The sequence below is a fragment of the Macaca fascicularis genome, chromosome 13, assembly GCF_037993035.2.
Source record: "Macaca fascicularis isolate 582-1 chromosome 13, T2T-MFA8v1.1".
NCBI lineage: Eukaryota > Metazoa > Chordata > Mammalia > Primates > Cercopithecidae > Macaca > Macaca fascicularis.
In genome coordinates, this window is record NC_088387.1 from 21,879,734 (window position 1) to 21,896,082 (window position 16,349).

A 16,349-nucleotide genomic window follows, 5' to 3' on the forward strand; every position below is an offset into this window, starting at 1 on the left:
TCTTTTCTGCAGGAGACACCTTGAATGTGGAGTCTCAGGCAGCAGGACCTCCTCCCCAGCCTGCGCCAGAAGTGCCATTCTTGGAATTGTTCTAGAGGCTTTTCCTGGAGCCTGTGCCATAAGGCTTTTCAACAATTTGTAAGGAATTTAATATCCTCTAGTAAATCCCTTTATGCTTCACAGATTTGACATTAGCAACAGGGAATATACACAGTCTACAGTGACATCATTTACAGCCTCCTTTTTCTTGCTAAATATAATGCTTTCCAGGTGGACCCGCCAGAGGAAGCCAATGTGAACAACAATCCATGTCACCAAAAATGCAAGACAAATAAGCTCGGGAAAGCCACTAGGTTCTCACGTAGCTGCACTGTCCCCTGGTACAAAATGGGAGAGTGTAAAACTCTTAGCTCCACCATCAGAAAGATGGTGGAGTGTGACCTTCTCAGCATAGTAAGTCAGTATTTATAGACATTTACATACTAACAGCTTTAATACCAAAATACAGGCAAAAGTAGAAGAGAAGATAAATTAGACTACATAAAAATTTAAAATGTGCATCAAAAGACATAATCAACACAGTGAAAATGCAACATGTAGAATAGAAGAAAATATTTGTAAATCATATCTGATAAGGGGTTGATAATATCTACTATACAAAAATAAGTCTTATATGTCAACATTAAAATAAAATATCTGTTTAAAAATGAGGAAAGTACATTAATAGACATTTCTTTAAAGAAGATTCTTTAGAGATAATTAGATAGCTAGAATAGGAAAAGATGCTCAATGTTATTAATCCTTAGAAAAATAAAAACAAAACCCACCTCACACCTATTATAATTTTTTTTTCCAACAGAGAATGACCAGTCTTGGTGAGAACTTAGGGAACTGGAACTCCTGTGGACACTGTCGAGGTGATGTAAATAGCCCACCTGCTGTGGGAAACCAGATGGCAATTCCTCGAAGAATTAAAAATAGAAATACTCTATAATTCAGCAATTCCACTTTTGGACATATACCCAAGTAATTGAAGACATTAACTTGAGGAGATACTTGTATACTCACATTCAGAACCGAATTATTCACAATGGCCAAAAAGTAGAAGCAACTCAAATGTTCACAAAGGAGGGAACTTGTAATCCAAATGTGGTATATACATACAGTAGCATATTGTAGCTTTAAAAAAGGAAAATTAGCTTTAAAAAGGGAAATTCTGACACATGCTACAACGTGGATGAAACTAGAGGACATTATGTAAGTGAAATAAGCCAGTCACAAAACGATTACTGAGTTATGATTTCACTACAGTATTTGCAGAACAGGTTCCTTTTTGTCTTGAACGATCCCAGTTCTCTTCCATTTCTTCTTTGTAGTTTTTAGGAATAACTGTAGAAGGTTCTGGAAATGTAACATTCCGAGATAAAGCAAGATTGGCCAGGACAAGATTGGCCAGATACGGCAAGATTGACTCCATTTCTGTCCTACTAGAAAGAGGAGTTTCTTCAACACTGTAGCCCACAATGTGGAGAAAAATCCAACTGTGATCCATGATTGGTTAAACCCAAATATCAAGAAGGGGTGAGGAAGGTATGATATTTTATAAGATACTTTTCTTTGGGTGTTTCTGAGCTGTTTAAGAGTATTTTGAAACATACTGTTTTAAATTTTTTTTCCACGTATTCCGTGAATGTGCTCACAACTTCCCCAGCAGGACCAGCTTAAAATATCAAATCTTAAAGAAAAGAACATAGTAATTAATCATATTAGGTCCTGGTATTGGATGCCTGCCTGAGATCACTCATCAGCTCCCCCTTGCTTCTCAGGACTAAACCACTCACCCACTCCTGCAAGCCACACAACCTATGAGGGCCTTTCTTCTTCCTGTGTTGAATACAATTAATCATAACTGTACATTTTACATGCAAACTGTGTTTATTTAACATCATAATAATGCTTGTCACTTTTGTCTATATGTTTTCCCATGTCCAATTAATCATTTTCAATTGTAAAAGAAGTTTAGTTTCCTTAGTTGAGGTGATCGCACCATATTTCTTCTAATTAAAAAAAGAAGCAGGTAGTTGCTTTTAAGGGATTTTAACTTAATGTCAGAGTTTTCAGAACCAATAAATACTATCACTTAAGGTTTAGTGCATGTAAGTAAATAAGACAATTTTTGATCCCAAGTACAGATATTCAGTAGGGGGAATGAGCCATGCAGAGAACAATAACTATATAATGAAACCGAATAGAATACTTTTGGTGTTGATAAATTACATACAAATCAGGCAATGGTATGTGGTATCTGGAGGTTGAAGCTGCTCATCTATGTTGATCGGGGAGGTGCTTGGGGTTGTACTGAGGATGCATCTGATTGAGAAGCAGGCAGCCAAGTGACCACGACCTGCAAAGACCATGGAATCATCATAGGAAGGGGAGGGGCTAGGAGATTCTCGATCAACCACTGCACATTGAAAAATTTATGTTTACCACTTTAGTACTATAAAACTCAAACACTGCTATCATAATCAGGTTCCTTATGTGTTTTTATTTTCTTAAGAATATAATTTATTGTAATATCTTTTATCAAACACTTTGACCTGGATTGCACCCAGGACATAGAATATTCCCTTGCTCAAAAGCTGTAAGCAAAGGTCTGCACCCTTATTGCTAGTTGGCAGGCTCCCTTCTCTACTTTGATATCAAAATATCTCTACTTAAAATCTTGGTCTTCTCTGCCACTCAAGTCTTTATCACTGGGTCCTGGAGGGTGGGATCACTGAAGGCAGAGGCAACACTGGACACTGGACATGGGGTTCTGGCCCTCTGGGTCATGGTGCTCTGGCTTCAACTGCAGGGGCTGCATGTGAGAGGGTTCATATGTCGCATGGGACTGAGAAAGACTATTGATTAGGGAGCCCAGCATTCACCTCCCACTTTATCAGACAGAACTACTCTGCTGGGAAGCCTACAAAGAGGGACATCATTAATTCTAGGGAAGATTTGTGTTCTGTTTCCACCTCAAATTCCAGGAGAAACAGTCTGGTCCACAGTCGCTAGCTTCAATTTCAGTGTCTTCAAGACAGAGAGTTTACATCATCTACCTGGAAGAAGCAGAATCCTGGGAAGGTTCCAAAGATCCACCTACGTGCTCTTTCCATCTTGTCCACCCCAGCTTGGTGAAATGGTCCTGGGATCATCTTTGCTTAACATTTAGCAGATTGGTTGTCCTGATGATATTGCTGCTTATTATCGTCTGAAACTTCCCTGTCTCCCATGCAAACACTAGCAGTGCCCAACCACAAACATTTACATTGGAATTAATTAAAATTAACAATATAGCTCCTTAGTTGTTTTCACTACATTTCAAGTGCTCAGTAGCCACATATAACATATAATGGCTACCCTTGCAAAGCATAAGTATAGACATTTTCACCATCTTAAAAACTTATTTTCATCAGTGCTGATCTAAATGGTTACACTTACACACTCACAGTGTTATGGCTCAGAGAACAAACCTCAGCAGCTGTTAGTCCAGAGAATCAGGTAGTCTCAGATGTTTCCTGGCTGGTGCAGCCAGTTTCAAGAATGGGAGGAATGAAGCTGGGTAGACAGATCCAGATCAAGGGCCCTCTACTCCCCACCCTAGCCTTGGGCATTGTGTGCTACAGGGCCCCTGACAACCTCACCTTCTCCTTTCCAGAAGCACATCATTGGCATCTCACATGGATCACAGAATCTAGCCCCTAATTGTTTTGTGACCATGTTTTCTGAACACCCTTTATCTTCAACTAGGTGACTGGTTTATTGAGGAGAGGAATCATTTTGTGTTCCCTACAGAATGCAGCCTAATGGTGGATGTAGTAAGATCAACTGCATGAAAACCCATGAAAAAACTCCATCAAGTCTCCTTAGAAAGCAGCATCTAAAATTCTGTTTGATGTTATGTCCCAATCCTGCCATTGGGTGGTAAGTCACAAACCTTGCCGTTGGACAAACCTCATAATAAACATAAGATAGAAGCCTGATCTTAGAAATAGTGAAAATTAAGGGTGATATTGTTCCAGTATCAGCAGGCAGCCCCCAAGGTGGGATTGGGGTCTCATGTGTGACCTGAATCACCTGGGAGGAGCTGCCAGTGTGCTGAGTGGTGGGGAAACCACCTCCGCGCTCTGAGACTGGAAGCCTCGCCTTGTCCTTCCTACTGCCTTGGGCATGTCCTCAAAGCGCACCTGCTATGAACTGAATTGTGTTTCACAAATTCATGTTTTGAATCTCCAACCTCCAATATTACTGTATTTAGACGTAGAGGTTATGAAGGGGTAATTAGGGTGAAATGAAGTGAAAACCTTGGGACTCTGATTTAATAAGATTTGTGTCCTAGTAAAAATAAACATCATCGAGCTGTTCCTTGACCCCTCACCAGCCTCCAAGCATGTACTGAGGAAAGCATGTACTTGCTTCTCCTACTTACACATGCCCGGGCACATTGCTGAACCCATGTGAGTATGTATCCAGAGATGACATCTGAAAACAAGAAACAGGGTTCTCGCCAGAAAGAAAATCCTTCTGGACCTTGATCTTGACCCTTCCAGGGTTCTAATACATTTGCAATGAATGTTTAATAAATTAGTAATAAATATCTATGGCTCAAGCCATCCAGCTCAGGGTATGTTGGTGTGGCAGTCCCAGTAGACTCATCCACTGTCACCACCTTCTCTGAGCAGGATCAGCCTCAGGAGGCACCTTGTGGACTTTGGGACCCATCTTTTGTCCTCTTGTTCTTGCTGTTCTGACTGCCTGGTGCGGAAGGGGAACTCAGGCTTCATCCTCAGATAGTTTGTATTAAACATGAACTTTCCTTGATGATGAAGTTGTTAGCCTGTTTTTCCTTCTGATTAGAATTGCACCAAGTTGGATGAACTACAAGCTTGGTATTAATATTTGGGGATCTGCAGGTTTGTTCCCCCACTTGGATGATAGTGAGCATGTTAGGTGGATGCCTTATTTGTCCCCCTCCTTGTGTCTCAGGTGAGAGGGTCACTGTCACCTACAGAGCTGGCCAGAGTATGAAGAACAACCTAGTCTGGCACCAGCAGAACCTAGGCCTGGCTCTGAGCTCCTGTTGGCTCCTGCTGCCCCGCTGGACATGATCCCTGTCTGGGTCAGGGGCAGTAGGCCTGAACAGATGTCACTCTGGCCATCAGCAACCAAGATGCCTTCAGAGGTAGGTGCTCCCTCCTCCTGTCCCTGTCCTGCACAAGTCTTCCCTAGCAACAGCTCTACCCAGGGCCCCAGGTGTTGCTAAGGGTCTGAAATCTTTTCAGGGGAACAGTCTGGGACACACCTCTGAATTCACATCCCCTCTTTTTCTCACACCCTCTTCCCCCCTCCTCTATGGGCACCTCTAGTGTATTTGTGGGCATCACTGCCTGGAGCATGTCAGGATGTTTTCTCCCACCTCCTACTCCCAATTCATGATGAAAATTCATCCTCACTTCAGACATGGACAGTCCACGCCTTGTTTCTCTTACATACATGCCCCGGCACATTGCTGAACCCATAGTTCCAACTCCACTCCATGAATCTTTGTGGAAGGGTCATGGTTGGCAATTTCTGGTTATTGGAGACCAGAAAGTAAGATGGCAACTATTGAGAAGTTTGTGCATGGGACAGACATAGGTCATTGTCAAGGGTCTCAGCAGCTGGTGAGCCATGAAAGCTGGGCAGAGAGATCCTGCATCACCCCAGTCAGAGGGGAAACTAGGAATGAGCCATGGAGGGTCTTCATCCTATGACCATGCAGCCTCTGAGCCACATGTGTTGCTTTGTTTGACAGAAATGACCAGAAGAGGACTTGTCGATGCTGAACTCTGGGGACAAAACCTCCCTCCATTCAGAGCCCAGACCCACTATCCATCTCCTGGGCATCTGCTGCTCTGTGATTCCACAAACCCCCCTCAGGCCGCTCATGATCCTCAGCAATGGGCAGTTCACTGCTCTCTGCCCAGGGGACATGGAAGAGGGTCCTGAGCTTTATGACCCTCAGGCCCTGGAGTGAGGAGGGGCCATGAGGTGGTGCACCCAGTGCTTGTTTTCAATGTTCTTGTTCAATTTATTAAAGCTTAAAACTATACCTTATACTAGCAACCAAAGTTATATCTCTTCATATATAAACGTGTACCATATATTTATGCATAAATAGATAAATAGTATATGCAAATATATGCATACAACTTATTTCTAAAATATGTGTATTCAATATGTAAAATTTATATTAGAAATTCTTATTACAGATACACATAATGTTATGTTTATTTGTGTAGCACGTGTTCCTTTTCTTTCCAAGCAGAACAGAGTCTGGCTGAGTAAAGACTTTGAGGACATTTGCTGACCCTCCCTCTTTGGCTCCCACAGGGGCAAAGTCATTCATGACCAGGGAATTCAGTGAAAGTCTCTGAGACTTTCACTCTTGCCAGGCTGCGGGATATATGCTTAATGCAGCTCCCCTGAATTTGTGAGCAGTTTCCTTCCCTGAAGCCCCCGCCAGGCAGCCCTGTGGACAGAGCCTGTGGTTCCTCCCAGATCCTCAGTCCTGTGGCTCAGGAGAGCAGCTGCTTCCCCCACAGTGCTGGGCCAGTGCCTGGCAGCTCTCAGGCACTGCCAGCCTGACCTTAGCCCTGGGCTAAGGACCCTATTCCAAATGTCTCCTCATTTATCCAAGTACCTGAAAGTTTGTCTTGTTCTTAAACTCAAAGTCCACATTTCCACTATTGCTAAAGCTAGCATTTGCCACCTGAAAAATTAGACATGTGAATTGTCCTTCTCAGAGCCTGGCCTCTTCCAACCTCACCAGACAAAGTTGCCCATATGTTCTCTTCTCTCCACACAACTTTACTTAGAATTATAGTGAAATGTAAAATGCGGTAAAGCTCTCATCGCCTGCACAGAAACCATCCTCTTCTCCTTTGGTGCCTGAGGCACCAGCTCTAGCCTGCTGGGCATGGTGAGGACAGTGAGTCTCTCCCAGCCTGGGACAGGAGCAGGGAGTAAGGGCGCATGTGATTAGCTCCACAGTGCAATGTCAGGGGATTGAAGGAGGGGCAGGGACTCTGGGAAGAATTTGATCCTTCATAAGAAGACGGAAGGTGAAGAGCTTTGCTTCACCTTCTAAAATCATTGACTTTCTTTTAGATTTGGGAGCAGGGACACATGTCTCATTTCCCTGACTCCTTCCACATCTTCTCTTTCTCTTACAATAGCTCTGACTCAGTCTGTCCCTCTCAGATTGTGTGCTGAAAATCTAATTTTCCCTCCTAATACGAAAATAAACCAACAAACAAAAGTCTCTTCCTCCTATCATGTGCTGTGAGATCTAACCCCAAACTCTGTGATATCCAGATCATATAAGAGATAATCATGGGAATTTACCAAAGAGATTTTTTTAGCGAAAAACAAATTCTCGTATTAGCTCTTCTCTCGGAAAAATTTTCTCTGTCACTTTTCACAAATGACACCAGAAGACAAGGTGAAAATATTTCCAAGAACAAAGGACAAGCATGCGGCTCACTGAGGTGAAAGACATGTCTTCCCCCTTGCATTAGTTTCCAAAGCTGCTGTTTATCACCACAGCCTTATTGGCCTCACACAACATAAATGTATCACCCTGTAGTTCTGGAGGTCAGAAGTCTCACTGAGCTAATGTTAAGGTGTCAGTAGGTCTGTATTCCTTCTGGATGCTCCAGAGGAGAGAACTGGATCCTCTGCTTCTTATCTTCCAGGTGCTCCCACATTTCTGGTTCTATGGCCCCTTCCTGCCTCAAACCACATCCCTCCCCAGTGTCCCAGCTCCTCTCTGACTGCGAGCCTCCTCGTCTATTTTAAACACCGTTGTGATTACATTGGTTTCATCTGGATAACCAGGTTGCTTATTCTCAAAGTCCTTAACTTACATCTGTCAAGTTCTTCTTTTGCTATGTAAGGTAGAATCCTCATGATAAGCCTCCAATGACTGGAGGAACACCAGGGTTCTTAGTCTCACGCCGGTTTGTTTAAAAAGACACTGACTTGCGTGGAGTTGTTTTAAGTAGCTAAAAGTTTAATACACAAGAAGAAAAGAAGAAAACAGCTCCCCTGTACAGAAAAGGATGGGGGATTCGAACAAAGAGAAAGCTCCATGTGCAGTGGAAAAGTGGCTGCTTATATGAGGAGGCTGAAGGAGGCGGTGTCTGATTTGCATAGGACTCAGGGGATTGGTCTGACCAGGCATGTCATTCATGTAGCCTGAGAAAAAACTGGCCCTCCCACCCTAGCGTTTTAATATGCAAATGCAGGGTGCCATAATGTTCTACACACAAGGGGATACGTGGGGACAGCCATGTTGCCAGGCACATGTGGGGGCAAGGAAGGAGAAGGTGGGCACAGTGGCTCACGCCTATAATCTCAGCACTTTGGGAGGCTAAGGAAGGTGGATCATGAGGTCAAGAGATCGAGACCATCCTGGCCAACATGGTGAAACCCCGTCTCTACTAAAAATACAAAAATTAGCTGGGTGTGGTGACACGTGCCTGTAATCCCAGCTACACAGGAGGCTGAGGCAGGATAATCGCTTGAACCCAGGAGGCAGAGGTTGCAGTCAGCTGAAATCGTTCCACTGCACTGCAGCCTGGGCAATGAAGCAAACTCTGCCTCAAAAAAAAAAAAAAAAAAAGAAAGAAAGAAAGAAAAATAAAAAGAAAAAGGAAGACGAATGTGGGAATCGCCATGTTTGGCTGGACCCAGTTTCTAATGGCCAGTATTTGTATATCAAAACTTGCCGCCTGTTTTCCCAGCACCTTGGGAGGCCAAGGCGGGCAGATCAGGAGGTCAGAAGACCAAGACCATTCTGGCTAACACAGTGAAAGTCCGTCTCTACTAAAAAATACAAAAAAATTAGCCAGGTGTGGTGGCAGGCACTTGTAGTTCCAGCTACTTGGGAGGCTGGGGCAGGAGAATGGCGGGAACCCGGGGGGTGGAGCTTGCAGTGAGCCGAGATCGCGCCACTGCACTCCAGCCTGGGCGACAGAGTAAGAATCGATCTCAACAACAACAAAAAAGCTTGCTGGTCCAGCTCTTAAGAGCCAGGGCTGTCCTGCTAAACAAGAAACATTTCTGGAGCTGCTTTAAAAGAAATAAAACCTTCCCAAGGACCCCTTTTCCTCTCTATCTGCCTAAAATAATTTCTTAATAACTCCTATAACACTTAGGTTCCAGAGACTAGGACATGGACATCTTTTGGGGTGGGACATTATTCATTCCACTAACAATAAACATGTTCCCCCAAAATTGTCCTTCTCTAAAGTAAAACTTAAAAAATCACAAAGTAATTTTATGAAGTAAGAGAGCTGGACAAAATCTTAGACTCAGGTTCCTCTAACTTGTGAGTTTTAACTGTTGGAGTAATCTCACTCCTTTGCCTCTAATGTAGATTTATGGATGTGTAGATAGTTTCAGAGGATTTTTAAATTTTGTGACCCAGTGTAAATAAAAGAATCTGAGACAAGTCTCAATCAATTTATAGGTTTATTTTGCCAAAGATAAGGCTTATGACCTGTGAGACAGCCTTATGGGCTCCTGCAAACATATGCCCAAGGTGTTTGGGTTACACATTGACTTTATAAACTTTAGGGAGACACAGAAATTACAGGCAAAGAAATAAATAAATATATATGTGATATATATTAGTTTGTCCTGGAAAGGTGGGATAGCTTGAAGCAGGGACTTCCAGGTCACAGGTGGCTTCAAAGCTTTCCTGATTGGCAACTGGTTGAAAGAGTTAAGCTCTGCCTAAAGAGTTGAATTCACCATAAAGAAATGCTTGAGTTTAGATAAGCCAAGGTTCTTGTCATGTAGATGAATCCTATGAGTAGCAGACAAAGTAGACATTGCTTGTCAGATCTTAAAAACAAAAGTCAGATCTTTGGAAAAGAATTACTAAGCACAGGAGATTCTCTACAGACTACAAATTTCCCCCACAACAAGCAGCTTTGCAGGGCCACTTCAGAATATATCCAAGAAATAGAATAGGCCGGGTGTGGCGGCTCACGCCTGTAATCACAGCAAGTTGGAAGGCCAAGACGGGCAGATCGGGAGGTCAGTAGATTAAGACCATCCTGATTAACAGGGTGAAACCCCGTCTGTACTAAAAATACAAAAAATATTAGCCGGGCATCTGTAGTCCCAGCTACGTGGGAGGCTGAGGCAGGAGAATGGCATGAACTCGAGAGGCAGAGCTTGCAGTGAGCACCCCAGCCTGGGCACAGAGCAAGACTCCATCTAAAAAAAAAAAAAAAGAAAAGAAAAGAAAAAAATATTTTTAGAGTAAAATTTTTAGATTTTCTTCAGGGCCTATTATTTGTCATGTTGGAGTATGGTATCTTATTGCTACAAAGCATCTGTTTTCTCAGTCCAAAGATCTCTGTTGTAATGATAATGCTGGTCAGTTGTGTCTGAACTCCAAACGGAGGAGAGTATAATGAGGTACATCTAAACCCACCTGCCAGTAATGGCCTAACCTAGTTTTTCAGATTTTTTTGAAGTTCTCTCTGCCAGAAGAGGAGTCCATTCAGCTGGTTGGTGGCTTACAACTTAATTTTTTGTTTACAAAACACACAGAAAAAAAAAAATCACTTAATAAGTTCTATCTAAAATAGATTGGTTAAAAAAAAAAGTGCTTTCTGAATATTCCTACATGTCAAAGAAAGAGAAGTGATAAGAATAAAGATGGGAAATACCCCTCATACAAAAGATTAGCGATTTGTTTTACTATCTTTGTTTGGGTCCACCAGCAATGAGGATTCCTGTTTAGGCAGTAAATTTACACTGGGAGGAAAGGAGGAAAGTGAGGAAGGGAACAGAAGATGAATGGTAAAAGACACATCAACAACCCACCTGACTCAGGAGAACTGAAGATCAACCACATGTGGAAACATGGACTAAATTCCTCTGGGCTCTTCCACCTGAGAGATGAGGAAACCGGGGTATGTATATTCCCCATCCTGTCCTCACTGATTGTGAGCTGTCTCTCCTGTTCTCTTTCAAGCTGCTATAACAGGCTCCTTGTCACTGTGTAATTCATAAAAAACGGAAATATATTTTCTCACGCTTCTGGAGAATGGGAAGTTTAAGATCAAGGCATGGGCAGGTTAAGTTCTTCTTTCTCTCCTTTCAAGATGATGCCTGGAGCATTGAGTCCTTCAAAGGAAGGAAGGCCATGTCTTATCATGACCAACAGCAGAAGAGAGAGAGAGATTCCAGTCCCATAAACCCTGTTTATACTGTCATTAATGTATTCCACTAGAGGGCTCCACCCTGATGACCTAAACACATCCCAATAGGCCCCACATGGCAATACCTTTACACTGAGAATTAACTTTCCAACAGATGAATTCTGGAGGACATAGGCAAACCATAGGACTTTCCTCAGAGATACACATTCCAGGACATCTGGCCAATAATGCATGTAGGCAGAGCTCTCTGCCCAAGATGATAAAGAACATAAGTCATGTATATTGCCATTGGAAGTGAGTACAGGTCCAGCAAAGGGGAAAGCCCTAGATTATAGATGGGAACTGCTACATTCATTATAGTACAGTTAACCCTTGCATAACTTGAGTTTGAATTTTGCAGATCCACTTATATTTTCTTCTGTGTGTGTCACCTGAGAGCAAGTAACCTAATTTTACCTAATGAGTAAATATATTTTCTCATTTTTATGGTTTTCTTAAAAACATTTTTTTCTTTAGCACACTTTATTGGAAGAATAGAGTATAAAATATATATAGTGTAAAAAAGTGTTAATCAACTATTTATTTTATCACTAAGGCTTCCAGGCAAATGTAATCTATTAGTACTTAAGGATGCAACAGTTCTACATAGGTTTTCATCTGCACCAGTGGTCAGTGCCCCAACCTCCACGTTATTCAGGGGTCAACTGCTCTTTCAGTCTGTAGCTGCATCTCTCTGGAACAGCACCTTGGCAGGTGGCTGCAAGTAAAAGAATCCAGAAAATAACATCTCAAACTGTGCTGCATTGGTATGATGATTATGTAAAACCAAAGGCATTTAGAAAGCACCAAATGCACAAAAACCCTTTTCCTAAATATCCCTTATCTGCCTAAAAGCAAATTCTCCAGAAGAAAAACAATTGTCAAGGAAATTCTTCCTGGGAATTTTTATATCAGGGAAGATTAACACAAAAGAGGAATCAAAAATAGAAGAGACTGGAAGTTGATGCTTTATCCAGACAGGCTAATACCTGTTCTTTTGAAGATGCACTTCTATTCTCATGTATTCTCTCCAGGTTGCCTACACTTCCCAATTCCCTCTTACCTAGAAAGGAAATATGAACAACTGGATCTCATTGAGTTATCTGGGTAATCATCCTGCTATGATATCCTGCTGCACTTTAAGTGAATTTTATTTACCTTTTCTCTTATTAATCTTTCTTTTGTCAGTTCATTTTCAGCAAACATTTAGAGGACAAATGGAGCTTTCTTCCTTTATCCCAATATGAGCAAGTTCCCTTAAAATTCAGGCTGCTTACAGAGCAGCAGGAAGGTTTGTGCACAGGCTACAGCACTGTGATTTGGCTCCCCTAGTCAGACATCAGCAAAATTTTGTGGTGTCCTAGGCTACAGCCCACTGATGCTGATGCTGATGTAGTTGGATCCACTTCCCCTGCTACTGAGCCAGGCTGGGACATTTTTGGGCACATTAGAGATATGAGATATAACGAGTGCAAATCCCTGTCCAGTTACATCTGGATCCAACTGATTTCTCCATGTACAAAGGCAATTGCTTGATAAGAGCTTGAGTGTCTTTTTCCTAAAGATGTTAACAGGGAGGCTGGTGTCTGGGTCAGGATGATGTCACCACACACTGATCAAAAGTATAAGAAGAAAGTGTCATTGAAGTGCATGGCAGGGACATGGTCCATGCAGTGGCCACCCTCACTAAGAGAGATGAACTTTGGAAAATAATATGCAATGGCAGAAAAGAAGGTAGACTATGAAGGTGTCCAAAACAAGAACAAGATGCAGCGCATTTAGTCTGTGGGTATTAAAGACACCTGTCACTCTTGGTAGTGGTGGATCAGTGAGTGCTGCATGCATTGAGGGAACACAGTATCATCTCTGTGTGTCTGTAGTAAATTGCTTGATCTAATACTAGTAAGAACAAAGATATAACACCATTACCTAATACTTACAAATATATGTAGCATCATGTTGAAACATTTAATTTTTTTAGAAAGGAAAAATGTTAAGCTCACAGAAATGTTGCAAGTGTAGCAAAATTACCTGCTTCCCTAACTGGAATTTTATGAGAGTCTTTTGAAGACCTGAGAAACCTACCATCTAACATTTTATCATGTGTTTCCGGCAAACAAGAATATTCTCCTAAATAATCCCCATACACCAATGAAATACATTACTCCATTGACTCCTGAGGAATATTTTAAAATGTCAAAAAAAAAATACCTAAAAAATGTTTCTCAAAGCAAAATAATCCCCAGTGGAAACACATTCTCTGCAGAAAAATTTGTGCTGCCCTGGTCTGACCTGGGACACGTGGGGACACTGAGCCACTGCTGAGTTACTGAGATGAGCCAGTCCTGCAGCTGTGCCCAGCCTGCCCCATCCCCTGCTCATTTGCATGTTCCCAGAGCACAGCCTCCTGTCCTGAAGACTTATTAATAGGCTGGTCACACTTCATGTAGGAGTCAGAACCACTCAGGACACAGCATGGACATGAGGGTCCCCGCTCAGCTCCTGGGGCTCCTGCTGCTCTGGCTCCTAGGTAAGGAACAGGAACACTAGCAGTTTACTCAGCCCAGTGTGGTCAGTACTGCCTGGCTATTCAGGGAAATTCTCTTACTACATGATTAATTGTGTGGACATTTATTTTTATGTTTCCAATCTCAGGTGCCAGATGTGACATCCAGATGACCCAGTCTCCATCTTCCTTGTCTGCATCTGTAAGAGACAGAGTCACCATCACTTGCCAAGCCAGTCAGGGTATTAGCAACTGGTTAGCCTGGTATCAGCAGAAACCAGGGAAAGCCCCTAAGCTCCTGATCTATGCTGCATCCACTTTGCAAAGTGGGGTCCCATCAAGGTTCAGCAGCAGTGGATCTGGGACGGAATTCACTCTCACCATCAGCAGTCTGCAGCCTGAAGATTTTGCCACTTATTACTGTCAACAGCATAATAGTAACCCTCCCACAGTGTTACACACCCGAACATAAACCCCCAGGGAAGCAGATGTGTGAGGCTGGGCTGCCCCAGCTGCTCCTCCTGATGCCTCCATGGGCTGAAAGTGTTCCTCAGATACAGCCACACTCTGATGGTGTTGGTAGAGGGGGACATGAAGTCACCTCTGCACCCGAATTCTTTTCTCTTTCTCAGCCCCAGCTGCACAGACATAGCAATGCCTCTCCTGATTTACTGAAGACAGAGATCATGACACCTGAGTAGTCTAGTTTATGGCTTCAGTTGGAATTCATATAACAGAGAAGATGCCACTATAGATGTTCTAAGGAGGAACTGTCTTAATACAGAGAATTAGAGTCTAAACTACTGAAATCCACATAAAATGTAGAGATGAATCTCTAAATTTAATGTTTTATTTGCATAGAAATATTTGCCAAATGGGGCATACAGGAAAACTCAATGGTCTTCAATATATTGGGAGAACAAAGAGCAAGTTAGCATTTTATGAAAAACGGAAAATGTTACCCATGGCTCTTTGAGAAAGTTCATTGGCTCTAGGAAGGGTTGGGAGCTGGCAAGCTCACACTTTTAAGCAGTGGTGGACAAAATGAATCCTAGAATTATATCAAGTTATCTCAGAAGTTATGGATCAATTTGGTTTCAGTTTACAAGAAGCCAAAGCAGTGAAGCTTGCAGAGAATTTTGTTACTGAAATACCAGGGATTCAGTGAAGATCCTGGTACTCAGCACACAGAAAGCCAATCACTAAGACAACAAGCATTGCCAAGAAACAGGCTTTAATCAGGTGCTGCAGCTGAGGAGATGGGACACCATTCACAAATGTATCTCCCTGACCAACTAAAATTAGGGGTTTATATAGCAGGGAAGAAATGTGGGAAAACAGGAATTAGAGAGGGGTAAGGAAGATAATTTGGTCAACAGGAAACAGGAGGTCAGTTAGGCAATCATAATGGGTGAAGGTTCTGGCGTCTCACTGTCCTAATTCAGTGATATGTAAGGTTCAGCTCCTTTGCTAGTATCTGAGAGGCCTGATGGTTGGTTTCCTGAAAAAGATCTCAGATAAGACAAATGTAACTATCTTGAGTTTTAAGACTGGGGGAGTCAATTTCTATGTTTATTCAAAAACCATAAACATTAGTTCCCTGGGATAACAGGGCCTATTTCAATTGCATTCTAGGCACAATATTTTGCACCCTGAGTGCCTTTCCCTCCTGGTTTCTTGACTTTGTTGTGTATGATAAGAATAACTCAATTCCTATAATTAACTTTCACACTTCAACCTTTCAAAGGCAAGGATATAGTAGTCATGAAATTTGATACTAGAAGCAGGATTCTCTGGTGCTCCCTCAGAAAACAGAATGCATCTGCCCCTGCAGGATGGGCTATCTAACCATGTGGTCCTCAGTCCTATCTGGAAGTTTAGGGGTAGGGGTACTGACGCTCTCAGCTTCCTACAGCATCTTTCCAGGTGTTTCTGCAGTCCTCATCTCTGTCCCTGTGTCTGTCTTAGGTACCAATGGAGAATATTGAGTCATCCTTTTGTGACTTCCAAATCTCATGGGAGGACCTCTTATTGGGCCACTCTATAGGATACAAGAGAGGCAAAAAATGATATTTACGTAAGTTAAAATGATTTTTCCCCCAGTGAGACCATTTTAAAAATTATATTTAAAGCCCCATGTTGAAAACATATCCAGCTTTATTTTATTCATGCAAATTTACATTTGCAAATATTTTTAAGATTGTAAAGGATGAAAACATAATTATTTGTCCATGGAATGATAAAACACCTCTATAATTAAATGGAGTAAACATTTTATTGAAAATTTGTACTCACTGAAATAAAGGAATATATTTTCAATATCTGAAGCTATGTTAGAAATTATTGGACTTAAATTCAACTGTGAGGTTTGTTTTGGGATGTTGTTCACTCCTGAGACCTGTCACAAGAATCTTGTGTCATATGTAGTCACTGCTGTTCAGCTTTGTCCTCAGATAATTGATACCTGTAGGCTAAAGATAAGCTCAGTACCCTGCAGAGGAACCACTCAGCTGAGCCCTTCCTTGATCAGCCAGATG

The 16,349-nt window shown here is 42.2% G+C and overlaps 1 protein-coding gene and 1 gene segment (V, D, J or C); both read left to right on the top strand.

The window, feature by feature from the left end:
* LOC102116898 (immunoglobulin kappa variable 2-30) overlaps positions 1 to 16,349 on the top strand; it is a 970,872-nt gene that overhangs the window by 723,893 nt on the left and 230,630 nt on the right. The gene's annotated exons all lie outside the window — the stretch shown is intronic.
* Positions 13,755 to 14,284, top strand: LOC135966904 (immunoglobulin kappa variable 1-9-like). The segment is given in 2 exon segments: positions 13,755 to 13,836; positions 13,962 to 14,284. Coding segments are annotated over 2 exon segments (378 nt in total).